General features: G+C 39.8%; 1 protein-coding gene across 3 annotated transcripts in view; it reads right to left on the reverse strand.

Moving 5' to 3' along the window:
• Window positions 1-21323, reverse strand: part of atp11b (ATPase phospholipid transporting 11B) — a 191344-nt gene that overhangs the window by 24805 nt on the left and 145216 nt on the right. Inside the window, exon 29 of one of the 3 annotated variants that reach the window (XM_078563956.1) lies at window positions 5692-5783. The exons of the other annotated variants lie outside the window; for them this stretch is intronic. Coding sequence (XP_078420082.1) covers window positions 5692-5783 — 92 coding nt within the window. The remainder of the gene's footprint in view (window positions 1-5691; window positions 5784-21323) is intronic. 3 annotated transcript variants of the gene reach the window in all.

Consider the following 21323-nt stretch of genomic DNA (forward strand, 5'->3'; position numbering starts at 1 on the left):
TTGGTCCAATGCTTGAAGGTACAGAGAGAAATTAAAACAGGTATGAAAATATAATTTCAAAAAAAGTATTCCACCATATGTAGCCCATTTAAAAAGATGGAAAAGTTATAGTGAATGTTAACTTAATTTTAACTTCTCTTCTATTTGGGTTGCCGACATTATAGAGTAAAATAAGCTGTGTTGTTGTTGAACCTCATTAAGTGCAATAGGTAAAACTGAGATAATCTTCAATTGAGGGTACCTTGGTATTTCATGTATGAACAACTTGGATTTATATAGCACCATTACTGGGGAAAACTCTCCAAACACTGTACAGAAGCATAATCAGACAAACATTGACACAAGACAAAAGTTTTTTTTAGGAAAGGTAATGAAAAGCTTGATCAAACAGGTATGCTTAAAGAAGGGTCTAAAAGGAGAAGAGAGAGACGGAGGCAGAGAGGTTAATTTTATAACTTTGGGCCAAGATGGCTGAAGGCACAGCTACCTTTGGAGGTGTGAAGAGAGTGGGGGATGCATGATGCCATTGTCGGAGGAACACAAGTGTTTTCAGAGGGTTGTAGGCTGGAGGAGGTTACAGAAATAGGGAAGGGTGAGGCTATGAAGGGATTTTAAATACAAGGTGTTGGTAGATTTGGTGCAGGTCAGGATATAGGCAGCAGAGTTTTGGATAAGCTCCAGTTTATTGAAGAATGGGAGGCTGTTCAGGAGAATATTGGCACACCGAAATCTGGAGATGAAAAAGCAAGAATGAAGGCTTCAGCAGCAGGTATTACAGAGATGGAATTAGTCAGTCTGTTATGATGGACAGGGAACGGGGTCTGGTTCACTGGCATACGGCATCAGTGGTAAAGGAAATATTTCTATCTTAATAGCCCCTCCATTTCACCACATTTGAAAGGCCTGTACCATTTTAGAAATAAAAGACTGCTCTTACAGAACTTTAATCACCCAGGTACTGGTCTCAAAAAACATGCAAGACTATAAACGGGTCATGAGGTCCCACATTGCTTTTTCTTTGTGAAAATGCCACTGGAATTGCAGTTACTGCAATATCTATGTTTCATTTACTTGTGTAAAAAAAAAATCACAGGTTTATTTCCAAATGCATCATTTAACTTTCCCCTAATTGGAAGCAACTCCCTGTGCTAGGGATGGTGTGGATCTCTGCCAGACCCCGATGTACCAATATATAATTTAGGCTAGTATGGTACTAATATTGCTATCGGAGGTATAAATATCAGAACTTTGTTTACTATCTTAAAGCACCTAATGTAATCACACTGAATCTTTCACACATTGTATGTGAAAGACCCCAACAATCAGTACCAATTACCAATACATATATAATTACCAAATAGATATATATAATCTTTTTTCTATATATTCTCATTTGTTATTCAATTTCTTAAACCTGCTTCTTATACCTATTCATATTCACCTCCTATTTTTTTCAATTACCGTTGTTTGTCTTTCACTTCATAGTGCACCACTTTACTACTAACTTTCAAAGGGCCTCATGAGAATCCTTTGTGCTGTTGTATCCATAAGTGGCCACTACTCCAGTACAGCAATTTTAACTTACCTCCACTTCATCCTATTCTTCTAAGTAACACAAGATACTTTCCATTTTATCCAATTTGATTAGCTCTGTTTCATAATCGGTGTACCCAAGGATGGCTGCAGTGGGCTGAGACTGATGTCAATGAGAATCTGCACTAGAACTGTGTGTTTATTTGATACTTTTGTACTTGAAGGAATTATCCAGAAGCCATGGAGACCATTTATACTACTGACTAGAAAACAGTACAATCTGTTTTGACGGGAATAAATGGAAAGACTCTCCTGATTTAAAAAAAACTGTATGAATGAATATGTTACAAATTTCTTAGAAGCGACATCGCCTGGGTGAGATTTCCCCTATGGGTTGATTGAAATATTTTACTTAATGTAGAAGCTGAATGAATGGCAAACTATTAAGCTGTTTTGCAAATGCAGGTATTTTCTTTCCTTAGACACTTAATTACATAAATATTAAATGCATCAACATCTAGTATTTGGTTTCATTGCATTTCTGAATTCAATAAAAACACAATTTCCAACCTTTTCTTAAAAAACATCTGAACTTTCCTGTTAATGTAAAACATACTTGTAATAAATTGATCTGACTAATAGATGAAAAGTATAAAATACGCATTACAGAAAAAGTAAGGCCCCTTTATAGTTTTAAAAACAAACACTATACACATGAGCATACAAAATAAGAACAGACCTTTCTGTAAAAAAAGTTATTGCATACCCACCAAAAGACAAATATAAATACAAGGCACTTGCTGACACAAACATATAAATGACATAATTTCCAAAACAGCCCAAGCAGTTTCATCTTGTGCTTTATTGCTTCTATTCTGCAAGCTGGTTAGAAGGGCAGTCACATTCAGTTATGAACAGAAATATTTATTAGGTCCATGCAATGCAAACAAAAATGTGCCACAGCTAATATTGGAGATATTTTAAGCATGCACAGTGATTTAGTACAATACATGCTAAGCAGAGGGTCAAATTGCACTTAGGTTTCCAATCATTTTACTAATGTCAGAATGTGAATGGATTTCAAAGAATTTAAAACACAAAAAATTAAATCTTTAAATAATAAATTTGATAATATATGAATGTGCTTTAGTATTATAATTAAAGCTTCTACCTACCCCAAAAATGTACATCTGCATTCACATAAAAATCCTATTTATACCATATGTAAACTTCATAATTGGAAACAGTTACAGCAACTGGCTAATCAGATCACTAGATATCTCAAAAACATGTCATATTTTAAAGTTAGGCACTGTTGGTCTACTATAAAGTGCACAAGTTATAAAGAAGTTATGCATGAAATTAATCAGAACCTACCATTGGATGTAATCACAATTACACAGTTATTAATTTTCAATTAATTGAAATTCTTCAATTTCAAGTCATACACGAATTACGTAGCAATTTGAATGTCAATTTCATTTTCACCAATGAATCAAATACGTGTGCTATAATAGAACATTCAGCACATCTTACACTCCCATCTTTTGTACCAAAGTATACATATTACCTAGTCTTCTGAGAAGACTTTTAGATTGGTTCTGCTCAAAGTTAAAAAAAAATCCAGTCCAAATGAGATTCATCCTTAGGTGCTGTAGGACACAAGGGTGGAAATTTCAGACGCTTTGGCAAAAATCTTTGAAACCTCCTTAGATATGGAGGTAGTGCCAGAAGACTGGGGGATTGCAAATATTACACTCCTACTCAAACAAAAAAGAGGGGAAGGTGATAAACCCAGCAATTGCAGGCTGCACAGGTGAGGCAACACGATACATGAATCTGGGACAATATTGAATGTCATTTAGGCAAGTAATGGGCAAATAAATGAAAGTCAGTATGGATTTGTTAAAGGTAATTCATTTTTGAATAACTTGGAGATTTTTGAAGAATTAGTGAAGAGGGTGGATGAGGCTAGTGTGATTGTCCATACATGAAACAATCAACAGAAGTACCATATGATATACCCGTTAGCAAACTTGAAGCTCATGGGATTAAATAGACAGCATGGATATGAAATTGGTTCAGGAACAGAAAGCAGAGAATAGTGATGAATATTTGCTTTTGCACCGGTGTCTCCTAGGGGTCAGTGTTGGAACCACTGCTTTTTTTGACAACTTAGCAGCTGGGTCATAATTTCAAAGTCCGTGGCTGACACATGAAAGAGGCCTTGGGGCATAGTGGATAGCGTCCCTGTCTCTGAACCAGAAACTCCAGGTTCAAGTCTGACTCCAGGACTTCATGGCCAAGGGAGGTGTGTTCATAACACAGCCAAACAGGTTAAGTATTAACTTGTAAATCCTTCCAACATACACCACTGGCAGGCCGTAAGAGTGGAAGAGATTCCTGGTCAGTCATCTGATGGAAAAAATGATGGAGCCTCTACCATCCATAGTTCCAGGCTACAATGTGCGCCTGGAAGTGTATGCTGCCACAAAACTCTGACTCCCTGGGTTGGCTCAGTTGGTTGGATGGCCATTGTGCATCAGATTGGTTCCAACATTATGGGGTCTGATCCACGCTCCAGCTGGCATGGATTTTGGACCTGCCTCCTTACCCTACAGGCAGAGAACTCAAGAAGATGACACAAATTGAAGGTGTAGTAAAAAATAAGGAGCATGGCAACAAGCTTCAGGAGGACATGGATGAAATTTAGCACAGAGAAGTGTGAAGTGATTCATTTTGGTAGGAAGAGTGAGGGGAAGCAATATAAATTAAATGGTACAATCTTAAAAGGAGTGCAGTTGTGCATGCACAAAAATCATTGAAGGTAGCAAAACAAGTCGAGGAAACTATTAAAAAGCATATGATTCTTGATTTTATAAACAGAAGCAGAATACAAAAACAAGGAAATTATGCCAAACTTTTAGAAAACATCGGTGAGACTTCAACTGGAGCATTGTGGCCATTTCTGGGCATCACACATTGGGATGGAAGTCAAGGGGATTTACTAGAATGTCAGACAGCATCTTTGGAGAGGGAAACAGAGACTGTTCTAATAAAAGGTAATTCTCTGTTTTTCTCTCTTCACAGATGCTATCCAAGCTGCTGAGTATTTCCAGCATTTTTTATTTTTATTTCCAGCTTCCAGCACGGAGTATTTTACTTTGGCTTTTACTTGGATGGCACCAGGCATGACAAACTTCAGTTCGTGGAGAGACTTGAGAAACTGTTCTCCTTAGAGTAGAGAGGTTAAAGGGAGATTTGACAGAGGTGTTCAAAATCTTGAGGTGTTTTGATTAAGTATGGAAGCAGATTAACAGTAACATTCAAAAGTGAATGGGCTAAATACATGAAAAGGAAAAGTTTTTAGGGCTGTAAAATACAGCAGAGGAATGGGATTAATTGTATTCCTCTTTTAAAGAGCTAGCACAGGTATAATGGGCCAAATGGCTTCCCTCTGTGATGTAAGATTTTATGATTCTTGCCTAACAGGATTGTTCTGAGTAACAGTATTAATGTTTTAAGAGCATGTGGCATTGAACAAGTCTGTTTGAATTTAGAGTGGTAAAAATGGAGAGCAAGCTCTCTCTCAAAATATATTTCTGAACAGCTAAAAGTAAATATGGCCAACTGCTCATTCAAAACAATCTCATAGTTAGTTTTAATCTGTGAAGATATAGATTCTCTATTTAGAAACTCATGCAAAATCCTTCCCTAGTTAAAATTAAGTATTTCAAACTGTATTCAAGTGTAAAACTTCTTCAAATGCTACAGATCTTACTTCAGTTGCAGTAACCTACCAACTGTAACATATATTACAAAATTTTAAAGTGCAAAATTTTGGATATTTTTAAATAAAAATCAAGTTTTCAAATAGCTGCATGGTGGTGTAAGTGTTTTATTTATAATAAAACTAAGTAGTTTCTCAAACTAGTTATATTCTTTAACATGTGCTAGTTTTCCAACTGGATTTGCTATTTCTTAATAGGGAACCAGGAAGGCCCTAAAACAGGCGCTTGTTAAGCCATTATCCTGCATGCAGGCTTGCTTCTCCACCCTACCCCAACATTCATGCCTTTTTGTCCTTGCCTAAGCACTGGTTATAGTCCAATCATATTTGCCATGCAAATAACTGAGCAGCTGTCCCTTCCACTCTACCTAATCTTGCTCAGTTGATTCCTGGCCCTGGCCCTGGCCAGTGGCTGTAGAGCAATGTAGTCATCCTCTAAAGCAACTCTGTTGGTGTACATCTATACAGGAACAGAAAAGGGATGGAACACATAATATATAAGCAACAAAACAGAACACTTTTAGTACCTTTTCTAAGATGACCATAAAAACAAGTCATCTCAGATCAAGGTAATATTCTATTGCAAACTTTTATTTTGAAGAGAACAATCATTTAAAAAAACACTTTCTATAATGATTTGGGGGTAAAGAAAAACCTGAGCGCACTTTCCCAATGTTGTAGCGGCTAAATTCACCATATGACATGATATGAGGGTCATACAGTCTCAGACAATCCTAGGTTTGGTTCCCAAGATTTTCTGATCTCAGCTGGGTAGTACAATAATCTAGGTTGGCTTTGGTTTTCTTTTGGGGTGGACCTCACTGGCTTGATTCCCAAGACAAAGTACCAGAGGGCTGCCACTGTTCTTGTAACCAAAATGAAAATGAATCACTCTTTCAGGCCAAGAGGGAAGGAAGTTGAAGAATTGTTTTGATTAGAAAGTATCACATTGCTGTACACTACAGATGCATAATGATCTGAGATGGTTATACTTTTCAATGTCTGACATTTGAAAAGTGCTGACACAAGGATTGCATATTCCTAATTTTCATATTAAATTTGTGTTTCAAGAAAGTCTCCAAATAGTTGTAGATTATATAGTAAACTTTTGGAGATAAGAAATTTTAAACTTACCTTCATAACAAAATGGTTGAGTGTGTTCACTATAAATGTTATTGGAGAAACACCATCTATTTGTTCCCAGGCCTCATAATATACAATGTTAACAAAAAAAATCTTTATAAACTACATTAGTTGACTTTCGATCTATCCAATTCAACTCAAACTGTACGCTGACTTTAGCTCGAGTTGCTTGATAAATAGTGAGTTTCTTCAATTCATCGCTGTATGGAAACCAAACTACAGATGGTTTCCTCGACCTGATTAAAGTCTCCACTGCAAAGCTCATAAAAGTGCGACTCTGTAGTTAAATTTAATGTACAAAGATACTTGGTGATGCAGTATTAACAATTCTGCAAACGAGACCTGATCTTAACTCACCATGAAAGGCTACTCCAAATTAAATTTAACTATCTAATTCTGAGCAGATAGTCTTTAACTCGATGCTCAACTTGTAATTCTGTGACTGAATGCAGTTAAGTGACATATTTACTGAACAGTGCTCCTCTTCACAAAAAATGAGCTCAAATTGAAGTAATTTTGGAAATCATACAAATCAATCAAGATGCAATAAAAATGCACTGTGAAGATGTAGCTGTAAACTAAAACATCTTATGATATTCTCATATTTTAGAAATCAGATACACTAAATAATACTTTGTAAATAACATTACAATAGAAATTCAGCTCATGGGAACTAATAAAACCATTTTTCAATTAAGCAGTCACCACTTTTAGCACCGTCCTGACAGGCATAATCATTTATGAAAATCCAGTAGAGATGTCAGCTAACAAGTATCTTGGAGTTATTCAACCCATCTCATGTAAGCAAATATGATTCTTCATTTTATAGCAGGATGTGAATAAGTCGCTGATTTTCTGAAAAGCTTCCATTTCATCATAAACAATACAGCACAGAAGGTGGCCATTCGGCAGTTCTTTGGTAGAGCTGTTGACCTGGTTAGGAAATTGGATGAATGGCAACAGATAGAAAGCAATCAGCAGTGACTCTGATTGGCTGAACATGGCCAGTGGTTTCGCACAATGATCTGTGTAGGGGCCACGCTGGAATCCCTCCAAACAAGCTTCTACCCCTGCCACAGTACCAAAACAGCTCTTATCAAAGTCACAAATGGCTTTGACACTAGGCTACTGTGACAAAGGTAAACTTTCCCTCCTTGCCCTTCTTGACCTGTCTGCAACCTTCGACATGGTTGACCACACCATCTTCCTCCAATGGCTCTCCACTATCATCCAGCTGCTCTCGCGTGGTTCCATTCTTATCAATATAATCATATCTAGAGTATCAGTTGTAATGTCTTCTCTTCCTGCTCCCGCACTTTTACCTCTGGTGTCCTTGGCCCTCTCCTATTTTTCATCCTTGGTGACATCATTCGAAAGCAGAGTACTGGTTTTCACACACATGCTGATGACACCCAACTCGATCTCACCATCACCTCTCTTGACTTATCCATTGTTGGTAAATTATCAGACTGCTTATCTGACATCCAGTACTGGATGAGAAGAAATTTCCTTCAATTGGACCCTGAGATAAGTTTCCAGCCACACACTCATATCATTAAGACCACCTATTTCCACCTCTGCATTGTCATCTGATTTCACCACGTCTCAGCTCATCTCCTGCTGAAAAGCCCTTCTCCGTGTCTTTGTTACCTCTAACTTTGATTGTTCCAAAGCACTCCTGGTTTCTCTCCCACATTCTACTCTTCCAAAACTCTGCTGCCCATGTCTTAACTCAGACAAGCCCTGGTCCCCATCATCCCTGAACACAATGCTCCAGCTGAAGCTTAACCAATGTTTTGCAAAGGTTCATCATAATGTCCTTGCTCTAGTACTCTGTGCCTCTATTAATAAAGCCGAAGATCACATATGCTTTTTTGATATCCTTCTCAACTTGTCCTGCCACCTTAGCACTCCCAGGTGTCTTCCATTTCTAAACTCCCCTTAAAATTGTACCATTTAGTTTCTATTGCCTCTCCTTGCTCTTTCTTCCAAAATATATCACTTTAAATTTCTGTTTTAAATTACATCTGCCATGTGTCTTCCCATTTCACCAGACTATTCCCTCTTCAAGTCTATTACTATTCTGCTTAATATTTAACACATTTTGAGTTTTGCATCATCTGAAAACTTTGAAATTTTGTCCCATATACCCAAGTCCAGGTCATTAAAATATATCAAAAAGGGCAGTGGTTCTAATACAAACCAAATACAGTATACACCACTGAATACTACCTTCCAGAGTGTAAAACAACTGCTGTCTCTTTTCCACCATCCCTTTAATAACATCTGCTTCAATTTTGCCAACTAGTCTATTAAGCTCCTTTTAAAGGTTAATATCCACATCATCAGCTGAACTATCCTCAACCATCCTCTCCTTTATTTCAAAGAGCTCCATCAAGTTAGTCAAACACAATATGCCTTTAGCAAATCCATGCTGACTCTCATTTATTAGCTCATCCTTGGGTAAAAGCAGCAGATTTCCCTCCCTAAAGGACATTAGTGAACCAGATGGGTTTTTATGACAACTGATGAAAGTTTCATGGTCACCATTGCTGAGGCTAGCTTTCAATTCCAGATTTTAAAAAACTAATTCAATTTAAATTCCACCAGCTGCTGTGGTGGGATTCGAACCCATGTTCTCAGAGCATTAGTCTGGGCCTCTGGATTATCAGCCCAGTTACCACTTCACCAGTTTCCCCAAAGTTGAGTGTTCTGGATCTACCAGGTTTATCCCCTCCCCCTTTTTCCAAATAGGGGTGTAACATTTGCAATCCTCCACTCTTCTGGCACCAATCCCATAACTAAAGGAGGATTGGAAGACTGTGGCCAAAGCTTCGGCAATTTCCATCCTTACTTTCTTCAGTAGCTAGGATGCATTCCAACCAAACTGGGTGTCACTCGGCAGCCCGTCTTCCTAACACCCCTCCCCCAACTCACTCACTCAGCAGCCCCTCTTCCCAAACTCTCTAATTGTATGACATTCTACAAATTTATGTGACAATGCAAGTTTCATTGTCTTGGTGGTCAATGATAACCACAGATCTATTGTAATTAACACAATGACTGCTCTTTGTATCAGAATTGTCTGTACAGATTAGAATGAAGTGTTGCATAAATGCACCGACCATATACATTGACTAAGATGATTTAATATCTCTCTCTCTGATCACTAACTAGAATGGCCTTTAGCATCATTTACATATAGGACAATGTTCATGCATTTTGAATCCCTAGCTAGTATAGAAATTCTACTTAATATCTGTAGTCAGTTTTCAGGAAAACATATCCTGTTACCTTAGAAGGATAACAAAAAATCCAGACCTTTAAAGGCAATAGAATGCACTAACATTGCCAATAACTACCTCTTTCCAGTTCTGGACAAAATGGAACTGTCACAGTTGTTGAGTTAAGAAAAAAAGACTCTTAATTTTCAGTTGCTTCACATTAGCAAGCTTGTAGCAAAAAAGTTCAAAAACAAGAACTTGCATTAATGTAGCACCCTTTACATCCTCATGATGTCTCAATGTGCAATACAGCTAATTAATTATTTTTGAAAAATAAACAGGAAGTGCTGGAAGTACTCAGAAGTCTTGTAGTATCTTGGGGAGAGAAACAGGGTTAACGTTTCAAGTGACCACTTGTCAGAGCTTTTGAAGTATGGTCAACTCAGGTCACTGATCTTAAAGTGAACGGTGGTGGACAATTAAACAACTAACTGGAGGAGGAGGCTCCACAAATATCACCATCCTCAATGATGGCAGAGCGCAGCACATCAGTGCAAAACACAAGGCTAATGCATTTGCAGCCATCTTTGCCAGAAGTGCCAAGCAGATGATTTATCTCTGCCTCCTCCCTAGGTCCTCAGCATCTTGTCAGTCTTCAGCCAATTCAATTCACTCCACATTATATCAAGAAATGGTTAAAGGCACTGGATGCTGCAAAGGCTGCGAGCCCTGATGACATTCCGGCAATAGTACTGAAGACTTGTGCTCCAGAACTCGCCTTGCCCTAGCCAAGCTGTTCCAGTATAGCTAGAACACTGGCATCTACTTGGCAAGTGGAAAATTGACAAGGTAGAAGATCCTTTCCACAAAAAACAGGATGAATTCAACCATGCTAATTACTGCCCATCAGTCTACTCTCGATTATCAGCAAAGGGATGTACTATCCTATCAAGCGGCATTTACTCAGCAATAACCAGCTCACTGATGCTCCGTTTGGGCTCTGCTGGAACTACTCAGCTCCTGACCTTATTACAGCCTTCGTCCAAACATGGACAAAAGAGCTGAACTCAAGAGGTGAGGTGAGAGTGATTATCCTTGACATCAAAGCAACATTTAACTGAGTGTGGCATCAAGGAGCCCTAGCAAAGCTGAAGTCAATGGGAATCAGGGAAAAACACTCCACTAGCTGGAGACATACCTAGCACGAAGGAAGATGGTTTTTGGAAGTCAATCATCTAAGTCCCAGGACACCGCTGCAGGATTTACTCAGGGTAGTGTCCTGGGCCTAACCACCTTCAGCTGTTTCATCAATTAACTTCCCTCCATAAGGTCAGAAGTGAGGGTGATTGCACAAGGTTCAGCAACATTCGTGACTCCTCAGACACTGAAGCAGTCTGTGCCCATATGCAGCAAGACTTGGACAATATTCAGGCTTGGGCTGATAAGTGGCAAGTAACACTTGCACCACACAAGTGCCAGGCAATGGCCATCTTCAACAAGAGAGAACCTAACTATCTTCCCATGACATTTCATGGCAATGCCCTCGCTGAATTCATCACTTTCAACATCCTGGGGGTTACCATTGACCAGAAACTGAACTGGACTAGCCATATAAATACTATAGCTACAACAGCAGGTCAGAGGCAGAGAATTCTGCTGAAAGTAACTCACCTCCTGACTCCCCAGAGCCTGTTACAATCTACCAGGCATGTCAGGAGTGTGATGGAATACTCTCCACTTGCCTGGATGAGTGCAGCTCCAACCATCCAGGACAAAGCAGCCCACTTGATTGGCACCACATCCACCACCACCACCACCACAGTGGCAGCAGTGTGCGTCATCTACAAGATGCACTTCAGAAACTCAACAAGGCTCCTTCAAAAGCGTCTTGCAAATCCATGGTTTCCACCACTGAGAAGCACAATGGCAACAGGTGCATGGAAACACCACCACCCGCCAAGTTCCCCTCCAAGCCACATACCATCCTGACTTGGAACTAGCTAATCATTCCATCACTGTCGCTGGGTCAAAACCCTGGATCTCCCTCCCCAAAAGCACTGCGGGTGTATCTACACCATATGGACAGCAGTGGCTCAAGAAGGCAGCTCACCACCAACATCTCAAGGGCAATTAGGGATGGGCAATAAATGTTGGCCTAGCCAGCGATGCCCACATCCCATGAATTAATAAAAAGTATTAACTCAGTTTCTCTGAATATAAATGTTTTCAATATAAATTGAAAAAGTGCAAAGGATAGCATTATACAGATAATTAAGACTCTACTGAAATCTAAATGGGATGCTTATGAAACTAAGGTTAACACATCTGAATAAAATCATGGGAAATATAGGAAAGAGTGTGGGAGAATGAAAAGGAAGATTAGAAGGTCTAATACAGAATCTGAAAGAAGCTCAGATGATAATGTAAAAGTAAATAGGAAGGACTTTTAGAAGCATATATTAAAAGTAAAAGGATAATTACAGATTGTAGAATCACTTATGGATGAAGGTGGTAATTTAGCTGTGAAGAATAAAAGATATTTAATTTTGCATCAGTGTTTACGAATAGCAGAAGTGAGAATATACGTATACTGGAGAAGGATGTGAAACAGTTGTTAGGTAGAAAAGAAATTGGTTAGGAATCTAAAGTGGGCAAGTTATTGGATTGCAAAGATGCAAGTCAGAGAGGAGTCAGCAGAGGCTCTCATTATACTTTTTTAATCCTCAGATTTACAACTGTGATGTGGGACTGGAAAGTGGCCAGTATAACAACTTTGTTCATAAAAGGAGAGAAAGATAAAACAAACGACGATAATAACAGCTTGCATTTATAGAGCACCTTTAGTGTAGGGAAACGTAATGGATGAAAATTCACACCAAACCGAAGGGGATATTAGGAGGGGTGACTAAAAATTGGTCAAAAAGGTAGTCTTAAAGGAAGAGAGGTGGAGGGGCTTAAGGAAAGCATTCCAGAGCCACAGGCCTAAACAGCTGAAGACACAACTGCCAATGATTGAGCGAAAGAAGTGAGGGCTGCATACGAAGCAAGAGTTGAATTTCTTGGATTATGGATCAGTTAGTCTGACTCATGGGAAAATCCTAGAATCCATAATCCAAAACCAAATTAACATTTAGAGATACATATTCACAGGTAGCCAGAAAGGACATGTTAAAGGTGAGTCATAGAGGTCTAAAGCACAGAAAAACACCCTTTGGTCCATAGAGTCTGGACCAGTCAAACAACTATTCTAATCCCATTTTACAGCACTAGGCCCATAGCCTTGTATTCCATGGCATTGCAAGTGCACATCCAAGTACTTCTTAAATGTTATGAGGGTTTCTGCCTCTACCACCCTTTCAGGCAGTGAGCTCCAGATTCCCACCACCCTTTGGGTGAAAAAATTCTTCCTCACATCCCCTCTAAACCTCCTGCCCCTTACCTTAAATCTATGCCCCCTGGATATTGATCCCTCCACCAAGGGGAAAAGTTCCTTCCTGTCTACCCTTTCTATGCTCCTCATAATTTTATACACCTCAATCATGTGCCCCCTCAATCTCCTCTGCTCCGGGGAAAATAACTCCAGTCTATCCAATCTCTCCTCATAACTAAAACTCTCCAGTCCAGGCAACATCCTGATAAATCTCCTCTGCACTATCTCTAGTGCAATCATATCCTTCCTAAAATGCGGATTCCAGAACTGCAGGCAATACTCTAGCTGTGGCCTAACCAACATTTTATACAGATCCAGCATAACCTCCCTGTTCTTATATTCTATGCCTCAGCTAATAAAGGCAAGTATCCTATATGCCTTCTTAACCACCTTATCTACCTGTCCCGCTACCTTAAGGGACCGGTGGACATGCGCACCAAGGTCCCTCTGATCCTCGGTTCTTCTCAGGGTCCTACCATTCATCGTGTATTCCTGTGCCTTGTTTCTCTTGCCCAAGTGCATCACCTCACACTTATCTGGATTAAGTTCCATTTGCCACCGACCAGCCCATCTATATCCTCCTGTAATCTAAGGCTATCCTCCTCACTATTTACCACCCCATCAATTTTCCTGTCATCCATGAACTTACTGATCAATCCTCCTACATTCACGTATAAATTGTTTACGTACACCATAAACAGCTCGGGACCCAACACCGATCCCTGTGGAACCCCACTGGACATAGGCATCCAGTCACAAAAACACCCCTCGACCATCACCCTCTGCTTCCTGCCACTCAGCCAATTCTGGATCCAATCTGCCAAATTGCCTTGGGTCGCATGGGCTCTTACCTTCGTTATCAGTCTCTCATGCGGGACCTTATCAAAAGCCTTGCTGAAGTCCAAATAGACTACGTCAAATGCATTGCCCTCATCTACACAACTGGTCACCTCTTCGAAAAATTCAATCGAATTGGTCAGACTTGACCTCCCCTGAACAAAACCACGCTGACTGTCTTTGATTAATCCCTGCCTCTCCAAGTGTAGATTAATTCTGTCCCTCAGAATTGCTTCCAATAGTTTCCCCACCATTGAAGTTAAACTGACTGGCCTGTAGTTCCCTGGTTTATTACTTCCTCCCTTCTTGAATAACGGTACCACATTGGCTGTCCTCCAGTCCTCTAGCACCTATTCTGTGGCCAGAGAGGTATTGAAAATTATTGCCAGCGCCCCTGCTATCTCCTCGCTTTCCTCATTCAACAGCTTGGGATACATTTCATCCGGGCCTGGAGATTTATCTACTTTTAAGCCTGCTAGACCACTCAGAACCTCCTCCCTTTCTATGCTAATTTCTTTAATTATATCACAGTCCTTCTGCCTGATTCCCATACCTACGCCATCCCTCTCACTTGTGAACACCGACACAAAGTATTCATTTAGAACCCTGCCTACATCGTCCGGCTCCACATACAAATTACTACTATGGTCCTTAATGGGCCCTACTCTTTCCCTTTCTCTTTCTTCTTATTCTTGATGTACTTGTAAAATAACTTTGGCAGGTAAAATAAAGGAAAATCCAATGTTTATTCACGCCCCCTTTTTGCTCTCCTAATTTCCTTTTTAAGTTCCCCCCTACACATTCTATACTCCTCTAGGGCTTCCGTTGTTTTGAGCCCTCAGTATCTGCCGTAAGCCACCCTTTTTCTCTTTATCCAATCCTGTATTTCCCTCGACATCCAGGGTTCCCTGGATTTGTTGGTCCCACCCTTTGTCTTTACTGGAATATGTTGGCCCTGTACTCTCCCTATTTCCTTCTTGAATGAATCCCACTGCTCTGACGCAGATTCACCTAAAAATAGCTGCTCCCAGTCCACTCTGGCCAAGTTATCTTTAAGAGTATATTTTTTGAAATGACTGACTACATAGCCAAGGGAACACATTAGATGTATGTACATTTTTGGAAATTGCTCAATAATGATATAAAACATTATATTTGATGGGAAGAAAACAATGGATTACTGTTAAGGGGTGTTGCTTGGTGAAAAGTCAAAAGTGGTGTAGCCCAGGTTTCAGTGCTGGGTCCAATATGACTCCTCTTCTTCGCTCTGTAGAAAAGTTATAAAGAACTCAAAACATTAACTCTGTTTCTCTCTCCATAGGTGCTGTCAGACCTGCTGAGTTTTTCCAGCACTTGGCTTCCAGCAGCCGCAGTATTTTGCTTTTATTTCAGTGCTGGGTCCATTTTTTATCAGGATGTACAATTTCCACTTGGCCATAGGGAACACAATATCAACATTTGCTAAAGACACAAAAGGAGGAGGACTGGCAAACAATGAAGATTATAAAATACTTCAGGAGAACAGACAGGTTATTGGAATATTACCACAGGACTATTACCACTGGAGTTGAGAAGGCTAAAAGAAATCTGAGTTTTCAGCTGTCTAGGTCTCAAGCTCTGGAGTTTACTCCCTAAACCTGTTCACCCATCTACCTTTCTCCCCTCCTATAACTCACTCCACTAAAACCACACCTTGGTCACCTGTCTTAATATCTAGGTGGCTTGATGACAAATTTTGTCTGATAATGCTCCTTGGGACACTTTTACTTCATAAAAGCTGTTGCAGAAATACAATTTGTTGAATTTAACTTATTCAGACATCCTGGTTCTGGGCTTTCATTCAGGACTCTTTCTTTACCTGCACATTGTTTATTAAGTCGTGAAGCTTTTTGAAGCTATCCGTCAACTTCTCCAAATTGGACAACAATAGAATATACACAACTTAGACTGTCCTATAGCCAAACGGCTTACCGGCATTCAGACTAGGTCACACATGGAACATGTCGAGCTGAGTGAATTACTGGACAGCTGCTGAAACCCAACACTCGGGAGAGGGGGGTGCAGATGAATCACAAAAGGCTAGTATGTAAGTACAACAGGTAATTAAGAAAGTTAATAGAATGTCATCATTTATTGCGAGGTGAATTGAATACAAAAGTAGAGAGGTTATGCTTCAGTTGTACAGGGCACTAGTGAGACCACATTTGGAGTACCGTGTATAGTATTGGTCACCTTATTTAAGTAAGGATGTAAATGTGTTGGAAGCAGTTCACAGGAGGTTTAGCAGACTAATACCTGGAATGGGTGGGCTGTCTTATGAGGAAAGGTTGGGCAGACTAGGCTTGTATCTGCTGGAGTTTAGAAGAGTAAAAGGCGACTTGATTGGAACATATAGGATCCTGAGGGGTCTTCACAGGGTGGATGGGGAGAGGGTGTTTCCTCTTGTGGGGGAATCTCGAACTAGGGGTCACTGTTTAAAAATAAGGGGTCGTTCATGTAAGACAGCGGTGAGGCAAAACTTTTTCACTTAGAGGGTCATGAGTCTTTGGAACTCTCTTCCTGAAAAAGGTGGTGGAAGCAGGGTCTTTGAATATTTTTAAGGCAGAGGTGGATAGATTCTTGGTAAGCAAGGGGGTGATAGGTTATTGGGGGTAGGTGGGATGCAGATTTCAGGTTACTATCAGATCAGCCATGATCTTATTAAATGGCAGAGCGGGCTCAAGGGGCTGGATGGCCTACTCCTGCTCGTATGGTGCCAAACGCCAGGGCCCTGGCTCAGTGTTGTAACAGTGTCCAGAATGAGGAGCCAGACCTAAAAGACTGTTATTAAAAAAAATCAGAGCCTTCAACCTGAGGGTTATGATTTTTTAACAGCTGGTTTTCCGGCTTAGTTTTGGTGAGCTGCTCCTTCTGACAGTTTTGTGGTTCCAATTTTGAAAAGCCCACCAAAAAACCATGAAGTGCCCAAAGGTCAGAAGCAGCAATTAAGAGTGTTCTTGATTGCAGATCTGTTCAATAGCTAAGTCCCTTAATCATTTGAGAGCTAATTGGATGCTGGAGTCGGGGGGGTGTGGTCAGTGAGAGGATGAGAGTATGTGGGAGGTGAAGGGGTGGGGATGTGTGGGAATGGAGGTGGGGTGAGCTGAGAGGATGGGGATAGTGCGGGGAGGTGATGGGGTGGAGATGGGGTGAGGTGAGGAGATGGGGTGCGATAGGGTGGATCACTTTTAACGTTTAGCAGTACAAAATTAAATACTGTACATGTCTCAAAATTACTTTTAAATTTAAACCAACATATAAATAGCAGTCTAAATTTTCATTATGCCCTAAATTAGACAAATATCTGATGATATGCTGCATTGATGTACCAGAGGCTTGAGAATCTTGGGCCTCATCAAAATAAGTGTAAGAAACTAAAAACTGGGAGTGATGTAAAACAGGGTGTTGACTCACTATCGCCCGTTTTATTACTCTTGCAAAGTCTGGGATTGAAATCCCTATTTGTCATGTGGAGATTGCTTAAAGAAAGGTTTTACAAATCTCTACACCATCCTAAGTTCACCCTAGATAGACTGTAATGCACAAGTGTACAACATAATTTGTATGACAGCTTCTTAGGGAAGGGGAAACAATCCAGTTCTTGAATTAAGGCCGTACTAAATTTTTGTAACATGTATCATTCTTCTCTGAATTATTGATCTGAATTTTTCAATATACATTTTTCCTGAGCTGCAGGTAGATGTTTGATTGACCTATCCTGGGGATAGTTTCATTAGCGTAAAAGGGGCAGATACCATTTATGGTACATTGTGACTTGGTGCCAGAGGAGTCAGACCGGTACGATTGCATTAGTTACAGAGTTGAGTTGTTTTGTAAATGTAGTGATATCTTTGTAGCCACTTTCCTAACATTAGTCGATTGCTCTGTGATTAATTATCCTTAGGGACTCAGCATTGGGCCTCTAATTTCACCATTGGCACTGTAACTCTGCCTACTGCATGCAGATGTAATGAAAGAAACACAAAACCTACATTTATACAATACTTTCACGATATCCCAAATTGCTTTACAGCCAATTAAGTGCTATTGAGTTGTAGTAGTCACTCTTATAATATAGGCAATGTTATCAAATGGCACAGCAGGCTTGAGGGGCCAAATGGCTCCTATTAGCAGGAGCTCCTAGTACATATGTCATTTGGATGGATGAGATGAGTTGGGCTAGATGGCCTTTGTCATCCTTAATTACCTTGCAAAAAGAGGATGGAATCATGGTTGGAGTTCTGTTTATTTTGCTGCTAATGGAGGTTTGCTGAACAGGCTTTTTGGGGTGAAATTGCTAGGACAGGAGTGTGTAATGGGCTCATTGTGAATCAGTAGCCTGTTTTACACTGTACATGATTCTCAAGAGTCTTTTCCATTGACTTAAATCTTGTCCTTTTGTCTACTTACCTATTATTCCATTCTATCTTGGTGCTTTTATGAGTTTTTTAAGGTATTGGATATCGTAATAAAGTTGTGTTGCAAGGAAGATATTGAAAATATATTGTACAGAGAAGCAACAATCAGCAGAGTCTACAGACTTGCTTATCAAGAAAACACAGATACAATTGTGAACCAGTCTTTGTGCTCTGGCCTCTTAAAAGTTGTGTTGCAGAGACACCTGAGGGCTCCAAAGCTTCTCACTGACAATGTTGTTCAATCATTCCACTTTGTTGCTCAGTAGTCATAAATAATTAGATTGAATAATATCATGCACCCAGGCAGGAGAAAGTCTTCTACTTCTTCTACAGAATGGAAAATGTCTTGTGCAGTTTATCTGGGTTGCAAGTATTAATCTTCCCACCCCGAAGTATGAATTTACTGTCACCGTGTTCATATGGTGCAATGTGCAGAACATGTTAGTGGGGGCTGAGACAGTCACCAAAATCAGTGTTATCGTCTGCACAGTGTTATAATTAACCAATGGGATATTTTCCTGTCAAATTAACAATATTGCATGATGCTGTTAAAGTAAAATTTGTACACTCTGGTTTGTTTAATAGTTGTGGTGGGATCACCTACCACGTGTACACAAACTAACATTGCTTTATATCTTTGCTGCTCTTAATATTAATGACCCATACTGTGTATACAATCGTACGATATTTGTGACCAGATGCCAACAATGGATGTTATCATTTTAACAGGACCTATGATTGTTTGGTGAATTGATTAGTGAATCTGGAGAGGGGAAAAAATATCATACATGATAGGAGGAGAGGAATAAGGGGCCTGGAAACAGGAGAAGCACCAGGGCCCATGGTTTCTCTCCCTGGCCCTGCTGTAACCTAGTTCATGCCATCATCTTCATGGGATGGACAGAGAAGTAATGGATAGATTTAAGGACAACTAAAAACAAGGTATGCAACTGAAGACTAGATGACAAGCTCCATGCCATTATCCCAAATTGAAGATCTGAGGCGTTTACAAAATCTTTATTTGCCAAAATATGTTCATAGGTGAATTATTTTAAAGTAATTTGTTACTAATTATATAGAGCATTTTAAGAGCATCCCCCATTCGTATAATAAATGGGACAAATTTAGCCATGCTTTTCTCAATCAATCGCTGACCTATCTATTGTGGTTACAACAAAAGACTGGGCTCTTACCATATTAAGGGATCAGATGTTAAGGGCATAGTACCTTTCATCTTAAGATCTAAATATATATTCAGTTAAAAGCTTTCATTAAACAGGGTTACCTTTCTTATTCAAAAATAAAACGAAAGAAAACCAGCTTATGGCCACTTGCAGTTACATATGAATAAGGGAGTGAATGTGGCTAATAATTCTTCTATTGCTAGAGGACTGTCTGGGAGGTTTGAATCCTCCTTTATAGAGCGACACAACCGTGATCTAGTTGAAAAAGTAATGTAAAGCAGATAAAGAAGGAATACACAGTTGTGCATTTGTACAAAATAAAACAAATTCTGCATAAAATTTAATTAATATATTCCAACTTAACTAGCAACTTTCACATTTCTCTCCATTCGAAAATAACCTATCAATTTCAGCTCCTCTACACAGTGTACCATTCCCAGACAGAAAGGCCAGGCCTCTCCTAATGACACTAAAGGGACCATAATATGTGAACAGCCCAAACTGACATTCTTTTTCCTGAAGGGATTGTACTTTACATCGATACAGCTCTGCATCATCCAACATTCCTATCAAGATCCAGAATTTCGTGTGTTAAGAATTCTTTGCAAGAATCCAGGTCCTTGCTCTCTATTTTGGGCTTTTATTTTAAGAAGCCTTACTACAAGGCTTCCTCTACTTGCTCAGATGCTGTTTGAATATTTTCTAGATATGCTAGACATCCACGTAGCAGCTGGGCTTAACTCTTTCTCAATACTTAAATAATTAATCGTATTTACCAGTATTGATTTCACCAGGGCCAATCAGTTCCAGGTCTCATTGTAGCCTTGGTCCAAACATTTGGTGGGGGTGGGGTTGGGCGGTGGGGATAAAGCTGAATTTCAGAGGTGAGATGAGAGAGAGATTGCTGTAGACATCAAAGCACTATTTGACAGAGTCGTATCAAGGACCCTTAGCAAAATTAAAGTCAGTGGGAATGGGGAAAAATCCAAGTCCTGCCTAGCACAATGGAACATGATTGTTGTTGAAGGAGGCCAATCGTATCAGCCCCAGGCCATCACTGCATGCATTCTTCAGCATAGTGTCCCATGCCCAACCACCTTCAGCTGATTTATCAATCAGCTTCCCTCTAACATAAGGTCAGAAGTGGGGATGCTTGCTTCCTCCTCACCATCTGTCCTCCTTTAAGACACTCCTTGAACCTACCTTGTTGACCAAGCTTTCGATAATATGTCCAGGTTTCACCTTATATGGCTCAGAGTCAAATTTTGCTTTATAACAATTCTGTGAATCGTCCTGGGACATTTTATGATGTTAAAGGTGCCATACAAGTCATTATCCTCCAAAGTCCTCCTTCATAGCCTCCCATATTTCTCCCTTCATAAACTCCAATTTGTCCATAACTTAGCCATCTGTATCCTGTCCTGCAATTAGACCCAATTACCAATCACCTTCTCTTCACTGATCTATATGGTGTTCTTGATCTCAATATGTTGAATTTAAAATTCTCGTCCTAACCTTAAAATTGTCGATGACTTCAAGCCACCTGATTTTGAAATCTCCTACAGCTCTAAGTCTCTTCCAATACATTTTGGTTCTGTGCATTCCACCATCTTTCAAACCACATTTTTGGACATATCTTCAGATGCCTCAAATACACCCTTTGGAAGTCCCTTTCCGGACACTTTCATTTCACTCCATCTTTAAAAGTACATCTTTCTGACCAAA

The sequence above is a fragment of the Cetorhinus maximus genome, chromosome 19, assembly GCF_964194155.1.
Source record: "Cetorhinus maximus chromosome 19, sCetMax3.hap1.1, whole genome shotgun sequence".
Taxonomy (NCBI): domain Eukaryota; kingdom Metazoa; phylum Chordata; class Chondrichthyes; order Lamniformes; family Cetorhinidae; genus Cetorhinus; species Cetorhinus maximus.